This window comes from Hemicordylus capensis, chromosome 17, assembly GCF_027244095.1.
Source record: "Hemicordylus capensis ecotype Gifberg chromosome 17, rHemCap1.1.pri, whole genome shotgun sequence".
NCBI lineage: Eukaryota > Metazoa > Chordata > Lepidosauria > Squamata > Cordylidae > Hemicordylus > Hemicordylus capensis.
In genome coordinates this window covers 13,845,007-13,864,443 of record NC_069673.1, presented here as the reverse complement: position 1 = coordinate 13,864,443, position 19,437 = coordinate 13,845,007, and the positions used below count along the sequence as shown (strand labels likewise).

The 19,437-nt window shown below is 46.9% G+C and overlaps 1 protein-coding gene across 1 annotated transcript; it reads right to left on the bottom strand.

Annotated features, from left to right (window-relative positions):
- Positions 1-498: 498 nt before the first annotated feature.
- Positions 499-8,561, bottom strand: HSPA5 (heat shock protein family A (Hsp70) member 5). Its single transcript, XM_053282357.1, has 9 exons — positions 8,405-8,561; positions 6,328-6,484; positions 5,598-5,829; positions 5,182-5,319; positions 4,597-4,709; positions 3,598-3,988; positions 2,745-2,982; positions 2,191-2,358; positions 499-1,358 (listed from the first exon to the last, which is right to left on the bottom strand). Exons 2-9 carry the CDS (start codon positions 6,441-6,443, stop codon positions 793-795), a joined length of 1,962 nt encoding a protein of 653 aa, XP_053138332.1. The 5' UTR covers positions 6,444-6,484; positions 8,405-8,561; the 3' UTR covers positions 499-792.
- Positions 8,562-19,437: the final 10,876 nt, after the last annotated feature.

Sequence of the window (19,437 nt, the reverse complement as noted above, 5' to 3'; positions counted from 1 at the left end):
TGTGGTAATAGCTACTAGTTTAGAGGGCTTTAAAGAACCAAGGGAGATCAGAGAGATACATGGAGGAAGAGGTTCAATCACCTGCTATTAGAAATTATGGCTAGATGGAACTGCTATCTTCAAAGGCGTGATAGGATAGAGACACCTTTGTCCCAAACTGTTCTAAAGAAATGCTGCCTGGATGAAGTTAGTTCTTCATGCTAACCCCTGCTAATTAAGCAAAGAGGACCTTTTAAAGTGGTGATCCTCTTATATTTAGGAGGGGACAAGCAACTGGCCCTATCCATTCCCAGCACAGCATCCCTCCAGTGGCTGTTGCTGGCATTCTGCCTTATGTTTCTTTTTAGATTATGAGCTCTTTGGGGACAGGGGGCCATCTTATGTATCTTTCCTATGTAAACCGCTTTGAGATCTTCGGTTGAAGAGTGGTATATAAATGTTTGCCATCATCCTGCCCCACACCTTACTGGCTACATATTAGTAACAAGACCCCAGATATCCAGTGTGAGTAACAAATTTATTGTCGTCACTTAGAGGGTAGAAAAGTTCTCCACAGAACACATACTGACCCACTTGTTAAATAGAATGGTTTCAAGGCAAACGTTTCTCCACCCCACCCCCAACCCCAAACATTTAGCAACTGCTAATGAAAAGCAGTAAACAGCCACTTTGGGCTAGCATTTCCAACTCCACACAAGTGAAGATTCCGATCACATTCCAGATCTAAAGTTCAATAAGTTTAGCAAAAGTTCCAAGTCCAATATTTACAGTGTCAACATTCAGGAGACAGGCCTACAACTCTTCTTTCTCTCCCGCTGCTTCTTCTTCTTCACCAGGGGGAGGACCAGCACTCCCGTACAACTTGCCCACAATGGGCTGGACCACCTCTTCCAGTTCCTTCTTTTGTGCTTTGAAGTCTTCAATGTCGGCATCCTGGTGACTCTCCAGCCATTCTATCTTTTCTTCCACGGCCTTCTCTATGGTATCTTTGTCTTCCGAAGACAGCTTCCCGCCCAGCTTTTCCTTATCCCCGATCTGGTTTTTCAGCGAATAGGCATAGCTTTCCAATTCATTCCTGGCATCAATCCGTTCTTTCAGCTTCTTGTCCTCCTCTGCAAATTTCTCTGCATCGGTGACCATCCGTTCGATCTCTTCTGGGGTCAGCCGATTCTGGTCGTTGGTGATGGTGATTTTGTTCTTGTTGCCTGTGCCCTTGTCCTCGGCAGTAACACGGAGGATCCCGTTCACGTCGATTTCAAAGGTAACCTCGATCTGGGGGACGCCCCGTGGAGCAGGAGGGATGCCAGTCAGGTCGAAGGTCCCCAGCAGATGGTTATCCTTTGTGAGTGGACGTTCTCCTACAGGAAAGAGGCAAAGTAGTTTAATGTGTGAAGCAGCTACCTTCTAGACTGCATTCAGGTGGTCCACATACAGTCAAGAATTACTGCATAAGAGAACTAAAGCCTTTACTTATACATGCGATGGTGAACAGGCATGCCAAAATACACTCTGATACCCTGAGTGTAAAGTACACCTTGCAAAATTATGCTGCTGGATTTTAGAGTTGTATATCTTATATCTTAAAGAAACTCCAAGTAGTTTGGTTAACAAATAATAAAGCACTTGACACAACAAACAGTTCCCAAATAAAACAGGAGAGAAGAGGTTGGATCAGGCAGCTACAATCTCCTTGCCAGTGGTGGGTGTCTGCACCACAGAGATCTCCTCAGAGGCCTCCCTTTCACTGCCATTTTTGAGAAGGCAAGGAACAGCAGGAATCCGTTCTGAGCAATAGGTGAAGGCTCCTGCTGTCTCTTACGATCTCCATAACCCAGTGGAGAGGAGAGCTGGTCTTGTGGTAGCAAGCATGACTTGTCCCCTTAGCTAAGCAGGGTCTGCCCTGGTTGCATTTGAATGGCAGACCACATGTGAGCACATTTAAGATATTCCCTTCAGGGGATGGAGCCAGTCTGTGAAGACAATACTGACAGAAGACTTCCAGGACCTCTGTGCCAGAAGAGGAACTGAGTGAAACAAAGGGGCTTGATGGCAACCCACAAGCAGCTGGCTAGTGAGCCAAACCCAGATGTGTAGGTCAACATGTTAGATTCATTCACAGGTTGAAGCCCACAAAATCCCCTCTGCCCCCAATACAGAAGCATTTAAGCCTAGCAAGGCAGGTTTGTTTACCTTCATAGACCTTAATCGTCACAGTTGGCTGGTTGTCTGAAGCAGTGGAGAAGATCTGGGATTTCTTGGTGGGAACGACAGTGTTCCTTGGAATGAGCTTGGTCATAACTCCACCCACAGTCTCAATGCCCAGAGTTAGGGGACAGACGTCCAGAAGGACCAGATCACCTAGGTAACAGGATAAGGGGTTAAGACATAGACAACTACTGTAGTTGCCTGCATCTAGGATTCGTCCCCACCACCCTGTTCTTGGATGCCAGAAACTGAACACAGATGCAACCTGTATAATATCTATATTTAAGGGGGGAATCTTAAATGTGGAGTTGTCTTCTATTCAGGTGCATATGGTAGCAGTCTCATCTTTAGCACTTCCTCAAGTACTGGCTAGATTTGATACTACGAACAGGAGCCTATCAATGCATTTAATTTTTAAGTTGTATCATTTTTTTAGCTGCCACAACTTTTAAAAAAAAAAATCCTTGATACAATCTTGCTTTCACTTCTGTGAACGGCTCCAAGACCCTGCATTTGGGCATTCAAGCTGCTCCACTTACCAGTGTCCTGATCCCCAGAGAGCACGCCAGCCTGGACAGCGGCACCGTAAGCGACGGCTTCATCGGGATTGATGCCCCGAGAGGGCTCCTTGCCGTTGAAAAATTCTTTCACAAGCTGCTGGATTTTGGGGATTCGGGTGGAGCCACCGACAAGCACAATTTCATCAATGTCCGACTTCTTAAGGTCAGCGTCCTCTAGGACTTTCTGCACAGGCTTCATGGTGGAACGGAAGAGATCCTAGAAGAATTTGACACAGATTTAGTGCTGTGCTTGGACTAGTTCTCATCCTGTGGCAAAAAGGCATAACTATGCAGCAACAAATTAAGAGCGTTAAGGATAGAAGCAGATACCAAGTGTAACATATCCACCCCATACGGAAGAGAAAGGCAACATGTGGCTCCAGATGTTGCTCAACTAAAACTCCCACAATCCCAAGCTGTAATAAATTGTTGCTGAGCATGATGGGGAGTTGTAGTGCAGCAATATCTGGAGAGCTTCATGTAGTTCATCTCTGCCCTAAGTCCAAGACAGGCTTTGCTCCTTTGGACCACCAGAGGGTCAGGCTCATCTTTCCACTGGGAGGGTCACTCCCAATCGAGTCTGCCAAGCTCACGGAGTGGAACTTTTACAGGGCTGCACAACTTCAGCCCTCCTGAAAATGTTGAACTCATCCCAGCTAGTCACTGTGGCTGAAGATTATTTTATTTGATTTATATACTACCCTTGCTACCCTTACTGTTCCCACATATGCTTCATTCTTAACTATGTCATTATAATCTCAGTTTTCCCCTTTGTGTGTACACGTGTGCAGTATTGTCTGGGGAAGGAGTCACCCAGTTTACAGGTACATACCATGTTGAGTTCTTCAAACTTTGCCCTGGTCAAGGTCTCGGAGAAGTCCTCTCCCTCAAAGAAGGATTCAATCTCAATCCTGGACTGGTGCTGAGAGGAAAGGGCCCTCTTTGCCTTCTCAACCTCTCGCCTCAGCTTCTGAACGGCTCTGTTGTCCTTCCGGACATCCTTCCCAGTCTTCTTCTTGTAGAGTTTGATGAAGTGCTCCATGACCCGCTGGTCAAAGTCTTCCCCGCCCAGGTGAGTGTCGCCATTGGTGGCCACAACTTCAAAGACACCATTATCGATGGTGAGGAGGGAGACGTCAAAGGTGCCGCCACCCAGGTCGAAAACCAGGATGTTCTTCTCGCCCTCTCTCTTGTCCAGACCGTAAGCAATGGCAGCAGCAGTTCTGTAGGGAAAAACCACCTAGTGTTGAGACCCTCGTGTCACGATGACAAATGTACTGGGTTGTAGCTCAATGGGAGGACATCTACTTTGCATGTAGAAGGGCCCAGGTTCACTCCCTGGCAGCATCTCTAGGTGGGGCTGGGAGAGACTCCTGCTTGAGACCTTGGAGAACTGCAGCGTAGACAATACGGAGCTAGAAAGCAGTTTCCTATGTTGCCAACACCCTTAGATAACATTCTTATGAATGTCAATGTAGTGCAGTGGTTAGAGTACTGGTGTCGAACTTCAGCCTACAACTCCCATCATCCCTGGCAACTGTGGCCAGGGATGGTAGGAGTTGTAGGCCAATAGGAGCTGGAAAGTTGAAGCTTGACACCCCTGGGTTAGAGTGTTGGGGACAAGAACTGGGGAGGCCCGAGTTCGAATGCCCACTCAGCCATGAAACTCACTGGGTGACTCTGGGCCAGTGACTTCTCCCTCAGCCTGATCTACCTCACAGGGTTGTTGTAAGGATAAATGTAACCATGTACACCACTCTGGGCTCTGTGGAGAAGAGTGGGATATAAATACAAACGAAATAAGTGTCTGCAGAAGACTAAGCCTGCTTACGGTTCATTGATGATCCTCATAACATTCAATCCAGCAATAGTACCAGCATCCTTTGTGGCCTGGCGCTGAGCATCGTTGAAGTAGGCTGGCACCGTGACAACAGCATGAGTCACCTGGAAAAAGAACAAGAGGAAAATGTATTTGGTTGTCTTCAGTGTTTAGACAGCTGTTCTTGAGGAATGGCTACAGCTGTGGAGTGGGCTCCATGTTCTGCAAGCAGAAGGTCTAACAAGCAACCCAAATTCAGAGAACCTCAAAGTCCTCCTATGTTGTTGCCAGAATAGATGTACTCAACTTTGGTCCCCTAGCTGTTTTTGGACTACAACTCCCATCATCCCCAGCCACAGCGGCTAATAGCCAGGGATTATGGAAGTTGTAGGCCAACCTCTGCAGGAGGGCCAGAGTTGAGCAGGCCTGCCCTATGTTCCCTGTACCAGATTGCCAATTGACTACTACAGCTGTATTCAACATCCCCAGCTGCAATGGTCTTTGATTGGGGATTATGGGAATTGGAGTCAACATCTGCAACTCCTTGCTACAGGAAACACTGCAGATGTATTCTATTAGAACATTTTGTAATCTTACCTTCTTTCCCAAATAAGCCTCAGCAGTCTCCTTCATCTTGGTCAAAACCATTGCTGAAATTTCCTCTGGGGCAAACGTTTTCATCTGCCCTCCACCAATGTCAACCTGAATATGGGGCTTAGCCTTCTTTTCAAGAACCTGTTAAAAGATTTAAAATGAGCATGGTCAGAAACCTAAAGAAAGATCTCTGCAACACAGTGTTAAAGGAGATCAGCAACTCTATCAATGAGTAGGCCAAGTTCTCTGCAATTCAGTGTTTGACAGTTATGCACCTCTATCTTAACTGGGACAAGAGCCTAGGCTGCGCAAGTGGCTAGTCCTCACTAAGATACCACTTCCCAAAACACACTGCAAGTTTTTTGTTTTTTTAAAGTTGCAAAGCACCTTGAGCTGTAAAAAGACATTCAGGTACACACCTTGAAAGGCAGGTATTTGATATCCTGCTGCACAGAAGGATCGTTCCATGTTCGGCCAATCAGGCGCTTGGCATCAAAAACAGTGTTCTCTGGGTTGGAGGTCAGCTGGTTCTTTGCCGCGTCGCCAATCAGACGCTCTCCTTCTGGCGTGAAGGCCACATAGGAGGGCGTAATTCTGTTACCCTGGTCATTGGCAATGATTTCCACACGCCCGTTCTTGAAGACTCCAACACTGTTGAGAAGGAAGGCAAGCCATCAACATAGGGTAAGCAAGATGTTGCTCCTGCTGCACTTAAAATGGTCTTTTAAAAAGGTGTGTTTTAAAGGTGCTTTTAATTGCATGTTTAACTCCAGGGTAGGCAGCCTTGGCTCTCCAGCAGTTGAACTACAATTCCCATCCACCTCAGCCACAATGAATTATGGCTGGAGATTATGGGAGTTGTAGTTCAACAACAGCTGGAGAGCCCATTTTATTCTATTGCTTTATTCTGCGAGCTGAATAAAGAGAACAATTGTTATGGGGCGGCCAATAAATAAAGTCATCATTAACCAAACCCTGTAGTTACAGGAAACTGCTAGAAGCCATACCAGTGCAAGCTAGTTATCCCATAAAGTCTGAAGATTACATTTTCTCATTGAACTCATCCCTGTGGCACCTTCTACATCAGACCATAAACTGTTCAAAACAAGCATCCAGAAAGTGAGCCCAAAAGTCAGCCACCTTACATACCATGAGTATGTGGTCCCCAAATCTATGCCAACTACTGTCCCGACATCTTCCTTCTTGTCATCGTCATTGGCGAACACGCTGCCAATAAGCAGCAGAGAGAAGAGCACAAACTTCATGCTGCCCTTGTGGTATGTTGTGCACTCCTGCTGAAAAACTCCTGTGGAAAGAAAGCCAAAGATCAGCTTTGTACCAAAATAATAATTTTTTAATTGAATTGTCAAAAGGTTCCATTTACTGCAGGGGAAGTGGATTATGTTGGCCTCCATTCACAGAAAGTGTAGAAAAGATTTGTTCCTAGAAAAAGCAGCAAGGACTAAGACCGTGTCCCAAAAATGTCCTACTGCCAACTGCTTAATTACTGGCAACGTCTGCTCATTGTGAACACAGACCCAAATCTTACTAGCTCCTGAAAAGTGGAGGTTGCATAACCAGACACAGGGTGGAATCCAGACAAAGTCCCATTGAAATTAGCCAGCACTAAGTCACTCGTGGCTAGCTTGTCTCATTGATTTCAGAAATGCTTATGCCTAACTTGATCTGAACCTTGCCCTTGGTATGCAAAGGGACAGCCCCCTTCAAGCCCCAAGTTGGTCCAGGGGATCCCAATAACAGAGTGCCAAGGACCCAGCACATGTACTAGGGAGATTCCATGAAATCCTGCCACTCAGTTATTCTTTCTAATCCGCTTTTGTCTCAAACCATCCAGAGAAAAGATGCCACAAGAATTAAACATGGCGTTCCAAGAACACAACAAGGGCCTCACAGGAAGCCATCAGGCTTGTATTGAGTGGGGAGAATGAAATGCCATACTTCCTTTCCCTGGAAAATGAATAGCTAGGTTGTCCTTGCTTTCCAGAGAGAGAGAGAGAGATATTTGGATGGGTATTCTAAACTTCAAGATGCCTTTCCTCCCAGTATCTCACCCCCCCCCCAGTAACAGGAGATGGGGGAGCACATCTAAACAAGAGCCTTTAAGAACCCCACATTCTCCCTCCTCCACCATGGTTGGAGCCCCTAAGATGAGTCACACCAGCCCAAGGCAAGCATTTTAGCTGCCCCAAATGGGACAAGCAATAGAAAAAGCCACCAGAACAGGCTAAACACTCTACAGCTCTTAAAATAAGAGGATCTGTAGGGGGGGGGGCTGTACTCCAGACCCCAAGAGCCCTCCCTCCTTTCCCAGTGGCTATTATCACTGTTATTAACAATAATGTCTCCACCCCACAGATCTGAAGAGGGAAGGGAAGAGCGCTGGTCTTGTGGCAGCAAGAATGACTTGTCCCCTTTGCTAAGCAGGGTCTGCCCTGGTGTGCATTTGAATGGGAAACTACATGTGAGCACTGTAAGATATTCCCCTGAGGGGATGGAGCCGCTCTGGGAAGAGCAGAAGGTTCCTGGCAGCATCTTTAAGAGAGGGCTGAGAGAGATTCCTGCCTGGGACCTTGGAGAAGCTGCTGCCAGTCTGTGAAGACAATACTGAGCTAGATGGACCAAGGGTCTGACTCAGTAGATGGCAGCTTCCTGTGTTGAAAGGCACACCTAAACATGCACAATTATAGCCCAATAGTACACCGATGTTATAAGCCCTAAGCTACCTCTGAAGACTCCTTCTCTTATATCCACCACCTGATTGCTATTATTAACAGCAATACCTGCGTCCCACAAACCAGGAGAACCTTTCCAAACAGGCCATTACCATCCAAGCGGGAGTCACACATTGAACAAGCTATATATAGATAAATAGAGCCTTATTTTGCATCTCCCTCGCCTCCGAGTGAAATGTCCCCCCCTCCCAAAAAATCTAACCACGACTCTGAGACAAATTCTTTTCAATTTGGGTAGAAAACAGGAAGATCAGAAGTGCAGGGAGACCAAGACAGGGCCGATAGGGAAGTGCGTGTGCCATCCCCAAGGGGACCCCCTCCCCCCAAGCCTTCCTGCCCCCCAAGTCCAACCCCACGTGTCCCAGGAGCCCTCGCCCCATAAGCAGCCCCCTGCTCACCATTACTGACATCCCCCTTTCCTGTTATTGATGGGGTGGGGGGTACCAGCCCCTCCTTTCAGCACGGAGACTCACCTCTCTTAACACGCAACGCCCGTACACACGATCGGCGTCTGCAGGCGGGCCACCGAGTCGGCTCTCACACAATCCTCCCCTCGATTTGCTCTGAATCCCGTGCTCGGGCCCACGGCGCCCTCCGCCTTTATATACCTTCCCGCAGCCTTGCGTGGATGCTTCCTATTGGCCGCATTCCCTTCGCTGGAGCCCCCCGATTGGTGGCTTCCCACCAAGCTGGCCGGCGGTGATTGGCCGGCTCCGAGGGTGACGCGCCTCCGTCGCGTGCCGCGCTGCCGTCACAGTCGGGCGCGTCCCCCCACGCCCCGCTTCTCCTCATTGTGCCTGCCCGCCCCGCGAGTCTCATTGGACCGAGCTACCGGTATCGCGGTCCAACCAGACGCCGCGGTATGGGCCAGGCGGAGGGAGCCCATTGGCTGGGTCGTCTCGTGGAAGGCAGGGAGGGGAGGTCTTCTCGTAGTTTCTATAGTTACCAGGCCTAGCAATCTGTCAGCCTTAGGAGAACACTATTAAATATTTATTTTATTTTATTTATTTATTCTTAATTTTATACCCCGCCTTTCATTAAGAAAATCCCAAGGTGGCTCACAATAATATTTAAAAACACAATTATAAAAAAGACACATTAAAATATCGAGCTAAAAAATATAAAAACAATATGGGGAGGAAGAAGTGTTGAGGGGGTGGCCTGTTGCTCCTGTGACCCCCTCATGTCCCCCCACAGGAAACCACTGATTCCCCCCTTATAGGAGAAAATGTGGAACCATCACATTAAGTGCCACACACGTGACTTTTGCATGTGTGCAAACCAATGTGGGTTGTCCTGCAACAACACACACATGTGATCATCACATGTGTGACATCTGTGGTATTTGTATTGGAATTCGTGTTTTATTAGAAAATCGACTGCATTTTATGCTCCGTAACAGAAGCACTTAACCATGTCAGAGAACATTCAATTCTCCCTTAATTTGGATTAGATACTTCCTAAAATGTGACTTTTGTATACATGGAAAGGATAAAACTGAGTATTTAAGCGTGGAGGGGTGAAAACAGCTGTTCAGGGTTGCCAACTCTGACTGAAGCTGTTCCTAGTTAGCTTCCCCCCAATATGTTTCACAAGATCAAGCCATTACCGTCTAACAGAATTGCTTTCAAGAGGCGCCTGGAGACTGGTGCCAATTCTTGAAGACTCCAGGCTGATCTTTGAGGTTGCCAATCCTACTGTACGTGCATTAAATTGTAACGTGTAAATAAGCATACATGTGTACAGATCTGTATGTGCCCATATACAGAAGCCCTATGCAGACATTGTGTTGTGTTTACAGATGTTGTTACACACATATATACATACGTATGTGTGTGAGACTGCAGATGCCTTCATTTTAAAAGGGAACCTGGGCACAAGCTAGGGTTGCCAACATTTCATTTCCACAATGAGGGACACATGTTTGTGGGGGCTGGCTGAGGGGGCTGGGAGGTGTATGCAGTGGTAATTAAGAGCCTGAGTATCATTGATGTATATGTGACTGAATTATATGCTATTGAATAAATGAAGGACAGATGCTGTCCCCATAGGGACCAACATTTCATCCCTGAAATGAGGAACATTCTGCGTAATGAGAGACAGTTGGCAACCCTAGCACAAGCGTACTACTGTACATGTGTTGGATGTAATCTGTGAATGACTGTATGTGCATACAGATCTGTAAGTGCATACACTGTACACAGATTGTACATAACATGTGAATAGGGCTTGTATTTCCTGATTTTGAGGAGAGCAGGGAACAATGCACACTTCTGACACTCCCTGTTCCTCAGGACAGGATGAAGAGACCAGCGAAGATGCTTTGAGGCAGAGTAAATTACTCATTCTCTGTTTCTTGGCATTACACCATATCCTGACATACAATTTCACATTAAATCCGTGAAAAGAGAAAAAGTTAAGCATTCTCCACATACAACCTTCCCGCTCCTCTTCACAGCCTCTGAACTCTCATGTATACTTTCTGAGGTTAGAAAAATATTGATCCCCCCCACTTGCCTATAGTTCATAATTTGCAACTATGTTATATAAATTGTGTCAATTACATCCTCTTCCTTTGCGTGCTATTCTGGTTACTGGTTCTAGAAGGAGCAGGGTCATAATACCAGCAATAGACTCCTGAACTCTTATCACAGCCCCAGGGGGAATCAAAGAGTGAAAAACTATTAAGACTTGGGCAAGTCTTATGGGAGGAGAGCTGGTCTTGTGGTAGCAAGCATGGATTGTCCCCTTTGCTAAGCAGGATCCTCCCTGGTTTGCATTCAAATGGGAGACTACATGTGAGCACTGTAAGATATTCCCCTTAGGGGATGGGGCCACTCTGGGACAAGCATCTGCATGCAAAAAGTTCCATGTTCCCTCCCTAGCATCTCCAAGATAGGGCTGGGAAAGACCTACAACCTTGAAGAAGCCACTACCAGTTTGTGAAGACAATACTGAGCTAGATGGACCAAGGGTCTCACTGGGTAGAAGACAGCTATGTTCCTATGAAATGAAGGCCAATTAGGCATTGCTATTTTTATTTATTTATTTGATTTCTATGTTATCTCTTCAGCCAGTTTCAACATCTCTTAACAGCATTGCTTCACAAGGCAGTTAACGCTAAGAAAAAGCACAACATGCAATTGTTTCAAATACATAAAATAAATATGACACCCAGGTGCCTAGAGTACCTGGTTTAGTTTATCTGGGGCAGTGCCATTTTATTGATTACCCCCAAATGACTCTTCTGTTTCTATGTGGGGGGAAAGGGTAAACCCCTATTCTTCTTGTACACATGGTGGTACATTACTTCTAAGTGGGACAGCTGGACACAGGTCAGGCGATCTGAACAGCCACATGTGTTTCAGAATGAAGAAAGCCTGAAGCCACAGCTGTATGGGGCCAGCCAGCTCCCTACTGGCTACCAAGATCACCTGGTGTGGCCGAGATGATGAGCTGCAGAACCCTGAATTAAAGCACCTGGCTACTATACCCGTAGTTCAGGGCTGCTCAACTTCGGCCCTCCTGCAGATGTTGGCCTACAACACCCATAACCCCTGGCTACTGGCCACTGTGGTTGGGGATTATGAGAGTTGAAGTCCAAAAACAGCTGGGGGGGCCAAATTGAGCAGGCCTGCCCTAGTTCAAGGTACAAAGACACTCCAGCATCCTATGGAAACAGAGCAGCAATAGAAACAGTAGTAAGATCTTTCAGGAGTCCTAGTTTAAGACACAGATACACTGGTGACATTCACAGGGGCCCCTTGGCGGGAAGGTGTACCATGTGTGTACACAAAGACACACTGTTGTCCCCTAGGCATCCTTCCATCTCTATATACACTCTAGCTCTCATATTTACAGACATTTTGTTAGACCACAAATGAACCAAAAAGCTGTAATGAGGGTATAAGAAGAACAATTGTTCAACATGCTTTCAACCAGCCATTTAATTGATATAGGGATGCGGGAATGATTGGAAGACGCAGGCAGATGGTACAAAATAGACTGATCTTCTCTGCGTACTCTCTTGCTCAGTTCTGGCCAGGGAGATGCCTTCTTTGTGTTCTTCCAGCTCACATACCAGTTGCCTTTCAAGGTGCTAGCCCCTCCTCCAAACCCAGGGTTTCCAAAGATAGAGATGAGCCAGGGAGAAAGCATGCCTGAGCAAGCCAATGGGAAAGTGCTAAGAAAGCATCTGGGAACCATTGAGGGAGAAAATGTGCTGTAGTTTGGAGAAGCAGCTTTTCTCTGCCCCACTGGTATGGGATGTAAATAGGTCCACTGATCTAGGAACAGAAGGGATTCGGGAGAGCCCACAGTACTAAAGACTGCAGCTGCAACAGGATTTACTTCTGAGTCATACGGCTTGCTTCCACATATATTAGGAGATAGGACAGCATTGTCAGGCTCTTGAACATTCCTGATGTTCTTTATTCTGGAAGCTTTTGCTAAGACTCAGGGCAGCTTCTCCAAAGAGGGGACCAAGAAAGGTGTCACAAGCTAACCTAATGAATCCCTGCCGGGACGGAAAGAGCCCCCCCCCCGCCGTAATGGGAACCCTGCACCCTTGCTGGAGACAGGGCTGTCCTTAGAGAGCCCTGGTGGGGTGCGAGGCCCGGGGCAAATCAGCTAGTGCGGGGCCCCCTTCCAGTTAATTCTAACGGGGGCTAAAAGAGTGGGACCCGGGGAGGTCGCCCTGCTTGCCATGCCCTAAGGACGGCCCTGCCAGGAGGCCCTAGAACCCCATATTGCACCCACAGAGTATTCCCTAGAGAAATCCCAATGCTAGGGTTGCCATGTCCCCCAGAATTCAGGGTAGCCCCCAGATTTCGGCTCCTCCACCTGGCTGCTAAAATTCCACCCAGATGTACACAGATTTCAAATGCGCTGCCTGGAATTTACTCGAGATCCGAACACATAGGAGGGCAGAGAAGGGAGGGGAAAGTATACAAATCTGTCAACTAAATACATTTTAAAAATTCTAATTAGTTGCTGCTTAATAGGCATAATATGCAAATTAGGCCACCTGGATTTGGGAAGTTTGAATATGGCAACCCTACCCTATGCCTTCCTCAAAGACCCCCCAAGCGGCCCCTTTTGAAGCTCTGTAGACACACCCCATAGTAGCCTCATGGGCTTGCTTGGGGGTCCCACAGAAGCTCCCCTTCCTCAGGTTCCCCTATGGAGAGCCACCACACCCCAGGAGCCCCCTAAAGAGCTGGGCCCCTGCAGCATAGCGCTGTGGGGATCAGGGTCCCTTTTTAGGGGGCTAGTGGCAGTCCATCTCTCAAGCCCAGCAAAGCCCTCCAGCTTAGATGACCCATGCCTGCCCCACTCCGCCCCCTGCAACGTCTCCCACCTTCCCTGCTCTGGCAAACTCTGATAGGCAGCAGCAGCATCTTGACCACTTTCCCACGCGCATCTTCTTTTTGCTTCTGCGCAAGCGCAGCACCAACACTCTATCCACCGCCACAAGAGAGGCAGCTGATGCGTTGTACGCAGGCGCAGAATCCGTCTCGCGCTGACCGATTAACCTTGAACTCATTAACACATTTGTCTGTGTTGAAATGATCACAACCGCTGTACAAACCACTCTAGTTGTAAAACCAATTAAAAAAAAGAAAATGAAGAAGCAGCGATTATTTTCAACAGCTCCGACAGTGACCGTAACGTCAGAAGCACCGCGGTCCAGCAGGCACTGCGCACGCGCAAAACTTACGTCCCGCAGGATGCCACAAAAACGGAGGCTGGTACTCGAGCTGCGCAGGCGCAGAGACTGCAGCAGCACGGCGGCCATGACACGAAAGGCAGGGGAAAGACTCCCGGACACTTTAGTTCTTTCCTTTCTCAGTCTCCACTTCGTAACAGCATCTGGCAAAGTTGACACGTTGGTTAGGTTCCGATACAAATAATAAAAACAAAATACAAAGAAATAAAAATAATTGGCATGCGCAGTAGTACGAGGCGGGAGATTTTGGCGGTCTTTCCAGGCGCCGTCCGCTACTCCGCTCCCGAATCCAGCCGGCCCAGCCCGCTTCCCGGATTGGCTGCCTGGAAGACATCCAGCGTCTCCCATTGGCTGACTGCTTGACAGCCGGCTCTGTCCCCCACCACAGCTGAGGCGAAGAGCCTCGAGCGCGCCTAATTTAAGATTGCAGACAGCTGAGGCAAAAGGAAGGACGAGGCGGCGGCGGCGGCCCCTGCGCGCTGCCTCAGAAGAAGGAACCCGAGGGAAGAAGAGGACTCGTCGAAGAGCACCTCAGCCACGCTGCCAGACTCCTCGAAAGGAACGCCTAGTGCTGAGGCAGTGGCAGGAATTAGGGGGCTTCAAGCTCCGCAGCCACTTTGCTTTGGGAAAACCTCTGAGGAGAAACTAGGGCAAGGAGAAGCCGCCGAGGCACTGCAAGGAAGGGCTCCATGCCCAGCCTTGGACTTTGCCTCAACAATAATAGGAATAGTTTCTGAGGGAAGGCTGTCTTCAGGACAGTGCAAAGAAGGACTCTGTGCCCAGCCTGGAATTTTACCTCAACAAAAATAGGATTAGTTTCTGGGGAAAGGCTGTCTTCAGGACAGTGCAAAGAAGGACTCTGTGCCCAGCCTGGAATTTTACCTCAACAAAAATAGGATTAGTTTCTGGGGAAAGGCTGTCTTCAGGACAGTGCAAAGAAGGACTCTGTGCCCAGCCTGGAATTTTACCTCAACAAAAATAGGATTAGTTTCTGGGGAAAGGCTGTCTTCAGGACAGTGCAAAGAAGGACTCTGTGCCCAGCCTGGAATTTTACCTCAACAAAAATAGGATTAGTTTCTGGGGAAAGGCTGTCTTCAGGACAGTGCAAAGAAGGACTCTGTGCCAAGCCTTGGAGTTTAGCTCAACAATAATAGGAATAGTTTCTGGGGAAAGGCTGTCTTCAGGACAGTGCAAAGAAGGACTCTGTGCCCAGCCTGGAATTTTACCTCAACAAAAATAGGATTAGTTTCTGGGGAAAGGCTGTCTTCAGGACAGTGCAAAGAAGGACTCTGTGCCCAGCCTGGAATTTTACCTCAACAAAAATAGGATTAGTTTCTGGGGAAAGGCTGTCTTCAGGACAGTGCAAAGAAGGACTCTGTGCCCAGCCTGGAATTTTACCTCAACAAAAATAGGATTAGTTTCTGGGGAAAGGCTGTCTTCAGGACAGTGCAAAGAAGGACTCTGTGCCAAGCCTTGGAGTTTAGCTCAACAATAATAGGAATAGTTTCTGGGGAAAGGCTGTCTTCAGGACAGTGCAAAGAAGGACTCTGTGCCCAGCCTGGAATTTTACCTCAACAATAATAGGATTAGTTTCTGGGGAAAGGCTGTCTTCAGGACAGTGCAAAGAAGGACTCTGTGCCCAGCCTGGAATTTTACCTCAACAAAAATAGGATTAGTTTCTGGGGAAAGGCTGTCTTCAGGACAGTGCAAAGAAGGACTCTGTGCCAAGCCTTGGAGTTTAGCTCAACAATAATAGGAATAGTTTCTGGGGAAAGGCTGTCTTCAGGACAGTGCAAAGAAGGACTCTGTGCCAAGCCTTGGAGTTTAGCTCAACAATAATAGGAATAGTTTCTGGGGAAAGGCTGTCTTCAGGACAGTGCAAAGAAGGACTCTGTGCCCAGCCTGGAATTTTACCTCAACAAAAATAGGATTAGTTTCTGGGGAAAGGCTGTCTTCAGGACAGTGCAAAGAAGGACTCTGTGCCCAGCCTGGAATTTTACCTCAACAATAATAGGATTAGTTTCTGGGGAAAGGCTGTCTTCAGGACAGTGCAAAGAAGGACTCTGTGCCAAGCCTTGGAGTTTAGCTCAACAATAATAGGAATAGTTTCTGGGGAAAGGCTGTCTTCAGGACAGTGCAAAGAAGGACTCTGTGCCCAGCCTGGAATTTTACCTCAACAATAATAGGAATAGTTTCTGGGGAAAGGCTGTCTTCAGGACAGTGCAAAGTATCTGAGGGAAGGTTGTCTCCAAGAAACTGTAAGGAAGGGCTCTATGCCCAGCCTTGGTCTTTAGCTCACTAAAATAATAATCTCTGTTGCCTCAGGAAAAGGAGGAAACCACTTAAGCCATGCTACTCTCTCAGAATTCTTTTTTTTTTTAATGTGTGTGAGAATGTGGGCTTCAAGCCCCCTGCTAAAAAACAGTCTCTGAGGGGAAATGGAATTTTTAAGTGGGGAGTTCACCTCTCTGCTTCTGCTTCATCTTGCCAATACAACTCAACTCCCCTCTGAGGATGCTGCAGCCATGCTGACGTGTACAAAAGCCCTGCCACCTCATTGCCCACATTTATAGCATTTTGTCTGCAGAGTGTAAAACGGGACAGATTCTCCCCGTCCTCAGAACGCTGGGGCGCCACAGTCTTCTGCATCACGGTGAAAACCTGTCCACTATTAGAGCGTTCTTTCTCTCTGCATACAAATGCTATAAATATGGACAGCGTTGGGCAGGACTTCTGAGCGCAACGGCACAGGGGCTGTAGCAGAGAATTCCCTGAGGCCAGGGGCTGTGTAACTACAGACTGGGCCATTATAGTCTAAGGAAATTCAGTGCGATTTGAAGCTGTCAGAAGAAACCTGAGACTTTTTTATTCTCCCGAGAGCTGTGTAAGGCAGCATAATTCCTAAGATAGTGGCTGGCTTGAATGGAAAACCTTTCATGTGCGTTAGAAGCTTCAGGCTTCTAGATTCTGCCAACACCTTTCTGAGGCAGCATAATCTCTAATTTTCCAGTGGGCTTGAATGGAACATGCTTCATGCATGTGGGAAGCTTCAGGCTTCTGTATTCTCTCAACTGAAGAGAGAATTCTCTTCTTAGCCTCTCAGATTTGGTTTAATGAGTCATTAGTTTTTATCTTTTTATATTTGTGAACTGCAAGAGCCATCTAAGGGAAGCGGAAAAAAACCCTAACCAGTAACATAGCTGTAGGAAGCTGCACAATCTCTAATATGGTGGCTGGCTTGTAAGGAAGACGCTTCATGTACGTTAGCAAAATCAAGAATGACACATCTTTATAATTCTGCTAGCCTTATCAGGCAGCATTTCCAATTTAGTGGAGTAACAGCAGGAGAGAGGGCATGCCCTCAACTCCTGCCTGTGGCTTCCAGTGGTATCTGGTGGGCCACTGTGCAAAACAGGATGCTGGACTAGATGGGATTTGGGCCTGATCCAGCAGGGCTGTTCTTATTTTCTTATGACTTGAATGAATACACTTCATGTGTGTTCTGTTCTACCCACCTCAACAACGCTATGTGGCAGCTTTGGCAAAAAGAAATAGAATCGGCGCATGCGTCCAAGAACCACCGTGCCTGAGTAGTGCTTTTGGAACATTTTCTACTCCCAAGAGGCCTGAGTGGCAGGTAAGTCTCAAAGACGAGAGAATGGAGCAACAAAAAAGGAAACCCAGGTTATAGGACAAAATATACCAGAAATAGAATCCCTAGCTGCATCATTGAATTTGGATAAGGCTTTTCATAAGAGGATTGAAGAATGTATACCAAAAACATTTATTCAATATTTATTAAACATTGAAAGTTACAACCTGATAAACACAAAGAATTGGGGAAAGTATTTAGGCAAAATTCCAATATTTTTAAGATAAGAATGTGAATTGCTCTTACTTCAGAATAAATGACACACCTTACTCTTTCCCAACAGACTTCAAGAAACAACCAAAGGAGGCAACGCCACAGAAGGCAAGAAGACAGGAGCCAACCACACACACACACACACACACACACACAGCTTCAGGCTACTTTATTATCCCAAGAATAATAAGAGTTCCCTGGGCAGCAACACAACATTACAAAACATCCAATAAAAAACACATACAACACGACAGACAAATCACAAAACAAACAGCTGCGGCAGACAACATCACCTCTAAGACGGTGTCTGTCTTTCATGGAGGACGCTTCATGCGTGTTCCAAATGAGAAACACAACATACACAATACAATAGAATGGTATATTATACCATTTACATAACGGAACATGCTCCATGCGTGTTAGAAGCTGCTGGCTTCTTCATTCTCCCAAACAACTTAGTTGGGCTGCATACACTCTAAGGTGGTGGCTACATTTAATGGAACATGCTTCATGCCTGTTCCATTGTATCCTCTCGAGAACACATCGTAGCGAATTTGGCAAGAAGAAACCGAGTCAGCGCATGTGTCCCAATGACTACTGTGCCCGAGGTTGCTTTTGGACCATTTTCTCCTCCCAAGAGGCCCACCTGGCAGGTAAGGCTCAGAGGCAGAGATGGGAGCAACAAAAAGAGCACTCTCTGGGTATAGGAGACAGTCTACTACGGGTGCCCTTCGCCCCAGCTGTATCACTGCATTATGTGCAGGTTTCTGATGATGCACTCCTTAGGCAAAACCTTCATAAGATGACACAACTGGACCTGGACCAATTAAAAGTGAACTCTCAGGGTCTATGAGATGATCTAACAGGAATATAAATCCCCTTGCTGTGGCATTCGATTCTATGATGAAGCACTTCATCAGAGGACTGAAGACTGTATACCTGAAATGTCTGCTCAAAATTTATTAGACATGGATTGTCATGGGTTAATATAAAAATGAAACAATTGTGGACAGCCCATTATCCATAAAATCTTATATGTAGCAATTAACTTTGTATTTAATTTGTGATGCTTTATTGTAAATTGTCCAGAGATGTGTGGTTTGGGCAGTATACAAATATGCTGAATAAACAAATAAACCTTAGCAACTATCTCATGTTACAAGATAAAGATGCCATATTTCCCACCCCAATATCTTTCTTCCTTTCCTACAGATTGCAAGAAAGGAGTCCCAAGAGAGAACGAGAAGAAGCGACGACACGCAATATAAGCCAAACCAGGCACTGCATAAGTCAAGCCCTAGAAGACACTGGATATAGGGGCTCTCCACAGGAACCTCAGGCTTCTTTATTCTCCCACCAGCTTTGTCAGGCATCATCATCTGATATGGTGGCTGTCCTAAAGCTAACATGCTTCTCGCATGTTAGAAGCTTCAGGCTTCTATATTCTCTCAATGGATTTGGTGGGCAGCGTCATCTCTAAGATGGTGGCTGTCTGGAACGGAACATGCTTCATGCATGTTCCATTCTGTCCCCTGAGCTAATGGTCTGGCAAGAAGAAACAATTGGTGCAACTTTCTCAAGGACCTCCAACATTCCTAAGATAGTGGCAAGAAAGAAGTAAAGGAGTCCCAAGAGAGAACGAGAAGAAGCGACGACATGCAATATAAGCCAAACCAGGCGCTGCATAAGCCCTAGAAGACACTGGATATAGGGGCTCTCCACAGGAACCTCAGGCTTCTTTATTCTCCCACCAGCTTTGTCAGGCATCATCATCTGATATGGTGGCTGTCCTAAAGCTAACATGCTTCTCGCATGTTAGAAGCTTCAGGCTTCTATATTCTCTCAATGGATTTGGTGGGCAGCGTCATCTCTAAGATGGTGGCTGTCTGGAACGGAACATGCTTCATGCATGT